General features: G+C 38.9%; 1 protein-coding gene across 1 annotated transcript in view; it reads right to left on the bottom strand.

Annotated features, from left to right (window-relative positions):
- Positions 1-6673: 6673 nt before the first annotated feature.
- The window catches only part of LOC104491601 (sodium/hydrogen exchanger 9-like), a gene marked incomplete at both ends in the record, with an annotated part of 98530 nt that continues 94216 nt past the window's right edge, over positions 6674-10987 (bottom strand). Inside the window, 2 exons of the mRNA XM_010134051.1 lie at positions 6674-6900; positions 7399-7504. Coding sequence (XP_010132353.1) covers positions 6674-6900; positions 7399-7504 — 333 coding nt within the window. The remainder of the gene's footprint in view (positions 6901-7398; positions 7505-10987) is intronic.

The following is a 10987-nucleotide window of genomic DNA, read 5'->3' as shown; positions in this document are numbered from 1 at the left end:
CTTGTGCAAAGGGGCGGAAGTTTGTTCTGAGCCAAATTTAGGGATCAGGTTCTCCGTTGCTAGTGTTCAGGCCTGTAAATACCAGGGTGTCAGTGTTTGCAGGCAGATCCTTGCAGTAAACAAAACAGTCAAACAGAAGAGTGATTTTTTTTCTTTTTTTCCACAGGTCTGATGGTTCATTCAGCACAAACTAGAGTACTTGTCTCAAGCGCCCAGTTTACATTAGCTTCAGTCAGAAAAGGTGCTCCAGTCACTCCTCAAATCAATAGCAGCAGCAGGGCTCTGAGTACTGGGAGGCAAAGGTGCCTGGACCACGAAATAGTAAGAGAGTGTCACTGCTTACCCTACTCTGCCAGCTGGACACCTCTGCTTGGGTTGTTGTAGACAACCTTGAGCTCTCACATGGGTGAGGGAACTTTTCCTCCAGCAGCTGCTCCAGGCTGTGGGAGTAATCTCAAAGGGGGAAAAAGACAGTGGGTTTGGATTTAGGGTGTGTACTGCTGCTCTGCAGCTATTGTCCGTAGGTGTTGAAGGTTAAGCTTGTCCTTACTGTAAGAAAAGAATGTGCAGAGTGCTCATATGATGTTGCTGACTGGCTCTGAAATCGTGTCATGTCTGCTTTGCTGAGAATGGTTTCTGTAACCTTTCTTAAGGGTTGTTTCTCCTGTTGGTTCCTGTAGTTAAAATGTATGAGCCCTTACTCTTAACTCTGCCAGCCATAGCGAAGTGTCTAAAGGATATTGCAATGTGTTTGACCCACCTGTCTTTGGGCACAATCTCTACTTGAGGTAGAAGTTCATGCACTCTTGCAACATATTGGTTTCTTATGGAAGAACAATTAAAATTGTGTTGGGTGTGGATATCTTGTGAAGGGGGAAAAGGATTTAATAAAATTTTGCTAGCATAATGGGTGGGGAAAAGTAAAAGTTTAATCTTAAAATAAAGGTAAACCAGAGAAGGTGAAAGAGTCAACTTGCTGAAAAAAATTAATAGCTGGTGAAGGAGGCAGAGATAGAATCATAGAATTATTTTAGTTCAAAAACATCTTTAAGATCATTGAGTCCAAATGTTCACCCTGTACTGCCAAGTCACCACTAAACTGTGTCCCTCAGCGCCACATCTACACATCCTTTAAATACCTCCATGGATGGTGACTCCACCACTTCCCTGGGCAGCCTGTTCCAGTGCTTGATAACCCTTTCAGTGAGGATTTTTTTCCTAACTTCCGATCTAAACCTTCACTAACAGTGCCGTTGAAGGATAAGCCTTTCACCTTTGGTCCTTTTATTTATTTTCTTTTAAACTTGGTCAGCCTTCAGCTGGCAGCGGTGGCTCCCTTTGGACCTGTAGAATGCCTCATTTTTTACAGTACAGTAGTGGTGTCAGGGATATGGCTCTGGCAAGTTTTTAGGTGTGTTCTTCAAGTTGATTCTTAGTTTTGCACACTACTGGTAAATACTTCATTTGGGCTTTAGTCTGCAGTTGCTATGAATATATTTCTGATCTTTTTCAATTTTAATTTCTTCTTTGGTGCTGATTCTTCCCCTTCTTGCTCCCCCTTTCCTTTCTTCATCTTTCATTTATTCATTTCCTTTTCTCTCTTACATTTTCAGTTCCAGTCAGGCATGTATTCTAAAGTACTGGCTTATATTTAGAAGGTATCTGACCTCTGGAATAAGAAATCTCATTATGGAATATTATCTTCTTTCAACTCCCTTGTGTATATCTTGTCCTAGGCCTGCATAATGCATGACATAAGGTTATTTTTTTCAGTGTTTAGATTGTTAGATGTAGCACTCTCTAGTTTCAAATCCTTATTGAATAAAGTACCAGTATTTTCTTTATGTCCATCTGCCTTTGCACACCAGAAGCAGACAGCTATGTGTTAAAGAATGATGCATAATCACAGTTGGAAAACACTCCTGGATATTCTTTACTGCTTCTGGCACCAGAATTTCAAGCCCTGCCAAGTCATCAGAGAGATGTTCTTCTATACCTCAGATCTGATTTTTGTAGGGGAATAATTTTGACCAGTGACATTGAATTAGGTGGGGACAGTATTGATTCTGCTCTGACACTGGTGAAAAAAAAGGTTTATTTGTGAGCCAAACCATTCCTGTTACACGTATCATGCAGCAGAGCTTGTGCAGCACTCATTGCTGCTGGTGTGCAGTGGGAAGGCTACCCAGTGCCAGGGCGGGATGGTGCAGGAGGAAGCCAGTGTGGCCTTTAATGGTGGGAAAGCTGGAAGTGTGTAACTGGAAATACAAAGACTGTGGGCTCTTCCTGTGGAATTCTGTGGAAGTATGAGACAGTCTTGGCTGTTAGCTTTTGTGGAAGAGCAGCTGCAGTTGGCCCATGCTGATGGTGCCAAGAGACCGTTAGAAACAGAGCTGTAGTTGAAGATGGAGACTTGGCACACCTTGGGTTAACGGTAGGAAGGTCCCTGTGCTTTTCATATGGAAAAGACATACCTGGGCCATTGATTTGCACCGTGGAGCTGACACACATCATGTTTTGCTTTTTGAAGCATTTGTCTGTGGTTCTTAACACATGGCGGGATGTCCAGTAAATTGTTTTAAATCTGGAAGTGTGACTTGCACCAACAAACAGGTTGTTCAAGGGGATATTTGCTTGGCTGATGTCCATCATTGCACTAGCCTGTCCTTTAATCACTTGAAAAGAATGAATATAGAGAAAGAAAAGTACTGCATTGGTAGAAAAAGTTTTCTTTCATACTGTTCAGAAACTTGCATTCCAGTGTGCGATTAGAATATAAAAAAAGTATATGTTCAAAACAAACAAAACCCCCAAGCACCAACAATAAATCAGGATTCAGGGAAAAACATAATCAGGTGTTCTGTCTCATTCTTCTGAACAGTAATATCTACCACAAAATCTAGTCATTGAGTGAAAGGAAGGAGGAGATTTCCCGATCAGAAAATTGACTTGTATTGGGACCAAGGCTGTGGGTTAAACTAACATTTGATTAGGAAATTTGGATCAGCTGGAGAATTTTCAAGTTCTGAAAGACTGTTTACGACATAAAAATGTTGACAAGTCTTTTCCAGTTCACTGAGTAGATCTCATGTCTGTTGGGATTATATCGCCAGAGATGAGCTTTCTCGTGTTAAGTTATTTATTTAAAATGTTCAGAACTCGTTTGCTTTAAGATGTTGAAAAGGGCTATTTTCCATTTTGCTAGAAGGAATAGGGGAAAACCAGCTTTGTCTTTAGAAGTAGTTTCCAATCTCTAAAGTGGGTATTCAGGATATTTTCTTTGCTCTCTGAAGTCCGTAATTAATATTTGTATCCCAATAATTCTCAATCTCTGTGAAAAAAACTTTTGAAAGCATGTGCTTAATGCTCATGTGCATCTGAAATACACGTATGTATATTGAAGCATTTACATTGTACCCAAATGTACAGAGCAATCAGGATGTTACAAGCTCAGCATTACTTGATGGCTGATAGCAAAATGAAGACCAGCTTTCAAATGGAAAGAGCGAGCTGTTGTACAGGTAGGCCTCGCTGAGCTGAGGATAGTTAGGTAAATCGGTAGGTGGAAAAGATGTGAACTGCTTAATGCAATTAGTTTAGTGGCTTAAGTTATGCACAGAGTTAGTCAGTTTGCTGAAGATAGCCCTAATGTGGTTACTATGGAAAAGATTGAGGTTTTAACACAGCAACATACATGTTTGCTTCCAATGGCCCCTGCTTTCAGTGGGCTTACCAAAGTTACACTTTTGTGAAAGCTAGTTATCATAAGCGACCTGATATTTTCAGTACAGTGTCTTTTTGGACTTGCTGTGTTCTACAGCCAGAATTCATTCTGCTGCTTCCAACCTTAGCCAAACACTCCCTGCAATTCAGTATGAAATTTCAGTTATTACTTCTGAAACCTGAAAGGTTTAGCAGTATTGCAGATTTCCATCTTTCCTAACAGTTTGGCCTTCATACTGAGTATGCAGTCACTACATTTTGACAGTGTATTTTACATTTCATTTTCCAAGCAGTGTTTTATTGTATGATGAATGTGAAGCTATTCTTCCTATCTGAGAATAAGAGTGATTCGCACATTTAGTCAAACACTGTGTGATACTGAGTGGTTTAAATCTCCGGTGTATGAACTGTAAATTAACATTAAAGGCCTCTCAACATCCATTACTCTGTTTAAACAGTCATGCAGAATTACTATCGCCAGTAATTTCTCCTTGAATGCAAATAGATCATCTATTGTAATGTTGTTTCAACTCTCTTGATCTGTCTGTCATGAAAAGAATACCTTACCATTAGGAAATGGCAAGCATGAATAGTGTAATGGATAACTGAGACCTTTATTGCCGTATAGCAGAAGTTTCAGGTTTGCTTGCAGGTCATATTACTGATTTTCCTAAAAGCCAATGGTATTTTGGTTGCTGCGCGTGGTCACCCACTCTGCTGGGACCACTGTTTCCGACTTCTGATTGTCTCAGCATAAAAACCTGACCTGTGAAGATGTGAAGTACGCACCTTCTGTTGCGAGGAATGACTTTCTTTACCAAGTGAAGTAGCCCTTTAAGGCAACCAGTCAGAACAGTGTGGAGAGTATTTACTACAGACCTTTTTTTAATAAGCAGAGAATTTCAGACACCAGAGCTCTCCATTTATCACGTTGTACAAGTATAAGTAATTTGGACATAGACACAATGAATAAATCAGTAAAACTCCCGTGGAATATGCTGTAGAATGCATTTCAGAGTAGAATCTAGGAACAGAACTACTGGTGAAGAGCTTGTAATTTCCAGTTCATGTAGCAGTTGTGAAAAACAGCTTTTCATCTTCATAATACTGCAGCAGTTTGTTGATTTGCACTGTAATCTAAGAACTGGGATCCGTGCTTCTCAAGGAGCTTAGGAAGACTGATGACATGCACTCGATACTTCTGAAGAATGAAATCGGAATCTTGGGCTACTGAAATCAGGACTGTGTTAGCACCCACTCACTTCTACTGTGTTGCTGTATATTCACCTCACTGCAGTGTGGCTCTACCTGCTTATCCTGCCTCCTGTTATCTTTGCTGCCTCCCACTGCATGCTGTAGGGTACACAGTGTTAGGCCATATAACCTTAACTCCTCATCCATTCTCCATTCATTCTTGCAACCCGCTGCACATCTTTTTCCACATCGTGCAGCTAAACAAGGCAAAGCAGGGAGCTGGAAATTCATTAGTTCTTCTCACAACTTGTTATCATGCCTGAATATTATTTGTTTTATAACAGATGAGGATTAAGATCCTTTGAAGTTCCTTGACTAGTGTTTAGGGGAGAATAAAATGCCAGTTTAAGCTTCTGATCTGTCGTAACAGCATACAGAACTTCAGTGTTCAAATTTATGTTTAAAACAGCTGTTTTAGAGTCACATTTAACCAGAAATTAATTAGCCTTTAAAGAATCACTAAAACTTGATTGTATTTCAACTTCCATCTGTAGTGAAATCAAGACCTATTCAGCTTTATGATTATTCATAGACATGGCTTGATTTTTATTCTTATAGGTTACAAATTTCTCGCTTGCTCATTGTCTTTGTGTATTAAGAATGACCTTATTTAAAAACTCCTCATGGTTTAACTTTCTTAGTAGGAACATTATCATGCATAGTTAGTTGAAATTTTTATGGTGAGCAAAGACACGTGCTCTCATAACAAAAGCCTGGCGCTATCTCTGTATTTGCACTATTTTGCTGATGATAGGTGCAAAAGCGGATCTGTGCTTATACTAGATAATAATATATGGCAGCTAGCTGCATGTATGGTTAATCAGTTATTTATTCAGTTGCTGTGTTTATGCAGACACAATTAATACTTTCATATCTTTTTTTATACCTTTTTTTAATGTAACCACCACTTGTCCTCATCACTAGTGTGATATTGAGTGTCCAGCACTGAAAGACGGACAAATTTATCCTTGAAGCAGCCAGTCTTAACATGTAGCTGTTTTGGAAAACAATCTGATTGGAAACAACTTGCTTTCCTTGAACAATGAGAAATTCGATAGCTGACTTCTTTAATCAAAGCACACACTTAGAATGATCTTGCAAAACAACAGAACTTTTCCCGGCATGTAAGCTTTGTGTGCTGTGAAGCAGTAATGACAAATGCCTTCTGGAATAACTGCTGTTTAAATAGTGGTCATGCCCAGCCAGTGCAGCAATACAAGGGGGTCTGCTGCTAATTTCATAGACTTCAATATCTTCTACTATCAGTGTTCGGTTTGTGACTGCTTAGAGCAACCCTGTATGGACTAGGCTCTCAGGTGCATTTAGAATGTAAATGTTGAGCTGGGTGTCAGGAAAAGTCTATACTGCGAGCATGAGGAGTTTGATCTATCGACGTGCTGAACTGTGTGTTTTAAGCATCATTGGATCATATACTCATTGGAATCTTCTGCCTCTTCCTTATAAATTTACAGTGGGATGGCAGAGCCACACATCTTTTTATTAAAAACTGCAGTCAGAAAGCCTGCATGCTGTTGTAGGTATATGGATGATGGTTAGCTCTTTTCCTGGGGGGAGGAGGCATTTATTTGATAAAAGCTGTATTTTCTTTGATTTTTGTGCTTAGTACATTTTCTAGTCTCTTGTTTATATAATCGTATCTTTTATTTCTTTGTTTTAGTCTTGTGATTAAAATTACGCTGTTCTTGTCAATGAATTCATCTGGGGTTGACCTGCAGTATGTTCAAGCTGGAGTATGTACGCTCCTAATCCTAAATCTCCTTCATGAATATCTTCCTTGCTTGTAGTCTGGGTGGAGCCTGTTCTGTCCTGCGCTGCCACTGTTATGTGAGCAGGTGATTCAGGGTTTTCAGTCAATTCATCATTATTTATGATATAATCTGTGTCATCATCCTTCAGTTGATCCTGTATTCAAACAAAGAAAAAGATCAGTGGAAGCGGAACTCTTGAGAAGGATTTTTCTTAAAGCTTAAACAAGTCTGATGCAATTCCACTTTATTTCATTATTTGCTTAGTATTTCAGGTTAATTTACCATCTTAATGTTGATCGAAGCAAATAGTTTCTTACCACAGTCTGCTCTCAGTTGGTGTTGAGAAATGTAACCTATTCAGATATTTAAGATCATTTCAGTGCTTCAACATCACTGAGTAGCCAATACTTTCAGTATCTGGCTGAATTATTTAGAACATGTGACTTGTATTTGTAGTTCACGTTATTTATGGCCATTCTTGAAAATGGAGCACTGCACCTTCTGAGACCTCTTCTCCACAACCCTGAAGAAATTGGATAATTCTCAGCCTTAAAAGTAATGCTCTGCAAAAGGGACTTTACCGAAGTGTTTCATTGAGTATGACAGGTTTTGGATTACACCTTAGATACAATTAACCAAGCTAGGTACTTACGCCGTACACGCTGGGGCTGCTCAGAAGCCTGGCAATGGGATTACACCATTTGGGTAACGTCATTGTGAGAGGTGGACCGGCATGGGTTAAGATAGGTTTTAGGTATCTGTGAGGTATGTTAAAGAATATTTCCTACACAGATATTGATACTAACATGCTTCTCTGTTACACAAAGAAATTTCATTTTAGAGCATAAGGGAATCACCTAACTGAATGGAAACATAGAAATGTATCTCTTTACACTTCCACTACTGCATAACATTCACGTCATCAATCTTGTCTGATGTTTTTCCGTAAAAAGAAAAAACAAAACCAAAAAAATCCTCCCCCCTCCCACAAACACCCATCAAAACCAAAAAACAAACCAAACCCCAAATCCAAAACACTTGATGCTCAAAATCTGTCTTGAAGGGTACCAGAATGGCTGGAGGGGACGTGTTGTGGGTTACATAAATGCAGTAGGAGCTGGAAGTGAGGGCATATTTTCTAGCTTATCCTCTTTACTATTCTCATGTACTGTTTTCTGTAAGTGTAACCTCTTATGCAATTTTGACAGGAAACAACTTGACGTGCAACTGTATCATTTACTTTATGTTAGAACAGTAGTGAACATTTTCTTAAACACTCAACCTTCTGTAAAATCAGTGCATTTCTTCAATAGGCAAATATTCATCAAATACTGGGGTTTTTTTCTGCTAGGAATGTATAGAAGTTGTTCTCTGTAATACTTTGTTTTCAGCATTCAACGCATTTGTTTTACGCTTCATGAATCAATGCTCCGTTATATAAAATTATGTAAATTAGTTAGGAACAGGCTTTATGTTATTGTCTCACACCTGTCTTTCCAGTCTTTTCATCCAAAAGTGCTTTGTGGAGATAAAAGAAAAACCTACTCATCTTAGAACATTTATTATCTTCCTCATATCCATCAATAACAGTTCTCCCATGAGCCCCTCAAGTTGACTTATCTTCTCTGCCAATTTTACTTGCAAATTTTCAATGTTCTTTAGGAAGCAGGCTTATCAGCTGTGTTTGCTGCTAGGGAAAATTTGCTTTATTGATTGTCACTTACACTCCCTGCCCTCTACTCCTCTCGCTTGCTTTCTTGCTTGTGCTGTTTCCCTTACCTCCTTAAAGGAGAAATGAAGAAATGTAAAACTGAGCAGTGATTTGAGCTCTGCAGCTATAGTGTAGAGATACTGAGTAAGTAACAGTGGGGCTTAAACCTAATCATTCCAGTGCCTCGTTTTCTTTGGTTGTTTATGGTATCAGTGCTTTACACACAAAGTATAAATTCCGTACCCCAAAGAAACTGTTATGTAAAACGTCCTTATGATCTCAGTTACAGATTGAAAGGCTAAATAACTTGCTCTGCTCTCCTCTATATTACAGCCATGTAAGCTGTTCTATAGTATCTGGGGTTTTCTCGTGTGTATGTGTGTGTGTTTGTGTATTTTTAAAAAAATCAAAATGCATCTGTCAGAAGATTGTTTGATTCCTTCATCTAAGGTCATATATACTGAGTTAGTGCAAAAAATTGAGTCTATTTTAAAATTATTGTAACATTTTAATATAGATTCTTATCAGAACCATGAACAAGGTGGGAATCTCAGGAGATCAAATTGTGTAGATGCTCTTCTGACAGAGTAAAATCGAACCAAACAATCCCTTTCTGATCCACTCCCAATCTTACTTGAAACCTTCAAAGTGCCAGGCAGTTAAGACCTATTCTTAGCAAGGAATATATGAAAGCCATCAATTTATAGGGTTTTTTGTTTTCAGCACTTCAGAAAAACTTAATTAAAAGGCCAAAAATGGAAGTAGGAGCATAATTCTAGCTTTTTTATCTTTGGAAATACCTGCTTTGTTTGTACAAACAACTGGTATTGTTTGAACCGAGTTGTTAGACCCAGCATGAAAAATAGTCTTGCAATGGAAGTTGCATTTGATTGCACTGAGTTCTGTCAGCTCTGTTCTTTTATTCTCTTCCAGAATAAGAAATTGAAGATGAGTATTACTCTGTATTTCCTACTTAATCTGATGATCTCTGAACTAGGCCTTACTTCTAAGCAGCCTTATAACTTTCTAATGAGCTTTCAAACCTCTCAGTAAAAATTTGAGTCCTGTTTTCCTCCCACGGTTGCATGAAGCCCAGCACCACATCAGATAGGAACACGCTGGAACAAACAACTGACTCGGTTGCCACAGTAGTCTTCAGTCTTTTGAGCCACCGTCACTTTTATAATAAACTTTTGTATATGTTGCGTTTAACTTATTGCTATTGTGTGTAAACTTGTATTTTTTCAGGTGAGTGATGGCTTCATTTTGGGCTACAGTAGGTCCTCTAAGTCCCCTTCCCTTTGCATTTGATCTAACGCATTCATTATGGTGCTGTTTTGAAGCCTCTCGAGATGCAGTTTAAAGTGAAGACAATTTTCTTGTGCTTGTTGTGATACTTCTGATTCTGTAATGAATTATTTATCTCTTTGTTCCTTATTTAACTAGTTATTATACAGCTCACTAAACAAACTTAAACCACATTGGCCTATTTTTAAATGTTTTAATAACCTATGCCATAAATGTTTCCTCTTTATTGTTGACACAGTTGCTTTACAGTATTACAGACATAATCACATCATTGAGTGCAGTATGAAAGAGTAATTCTAATCCATGCTGGCATTTTGAAAGTATCGGACACGGGCCTATAGCATTTTAAGGCTGGCAAGAAGTCTTATCACACTCCTGCTGCTCTGGTTGCATCCTCCGGCATCTCCAGGGAGAAATTATTTAAATAGTGTAATAGAAAAAGGTAGATTTTGCACTAAGGCTGCTTTAAAAATTGGAAGAAACTAAGTGTAAACCTCTTAGCGTAACTCAGAAATTACTGCTAAACCAAACTCATGTCTGCCTAATTCAGGGATAGGGAAAAGATAGCAGGAAAACTACCCACTTCTGGATTTGCACTTCAGCCCACTTCAGAACTGCCCACCTCCAGATTCTACCCCATACAATGCTGTGTTCAAGAATACTATTAATATTGTAAAGGTGGTAACATCTAAGTTGGGAAACTGAATTCAGGATGCCTGCATGTGCATATATATAGAATTTTAATCCTTTTATGGTGCTGGCTCATTATCATGCCTTCCGTTCGTAGTCCAATACCAGTTCTTCTGTTGATGTCCTACATCTCCAGGCTTCCACTTACTGTTCACATGCCCAGAAATGTTTGTCCTTGGTCCCTTTATTGCTATTCAAAGATCCCTTTGCCCAGACAGTTCTAGTCTTCCCTTGCTACTATCCAGGCACAGTTCCTCTCCTTCCTCATCCACTGACACCAGACTCAGTATTCAAATCTGTTTACCTCTTCCTGGTTCAGCTTCTGTCCCTTCTGAGCTTGACTTGTATGATGTCCTCTTCTGTAATGCCCAGCAACAATAATTTTTTCCCAAAACCATTATGCCTGAAACGAACATCTACTATGGATATTTTCATCCTATATAGCTACTGTTTCACAAAACTTGTTTCACAGGTAACCTGAGCAAGAATTTTCAAGTGAGAAGTCTTGGGTATTCATGATGGGAAACACTAC

Source organism: Buceros rhinoceros, unplaced genomic scaffold (genome assembly GCF_000710305.1).
Source record: "Buceros rhinoceros silvestris isolate BGI_N320 unplaced genomic scaffold, ASM71030v1 scaffold4844, whole genome shotgun sequence".
In the NCBI taxonomy this organism is placed as follows: Eukaryota; Metazoa; Chordata; class Aves; order Bucerotiformes; family Bucerotidae; genus Buceros; species Buceros rhinoceros.
This window is presented reverse-complemented; position numbering and strand designations above follow the sequence as displayed.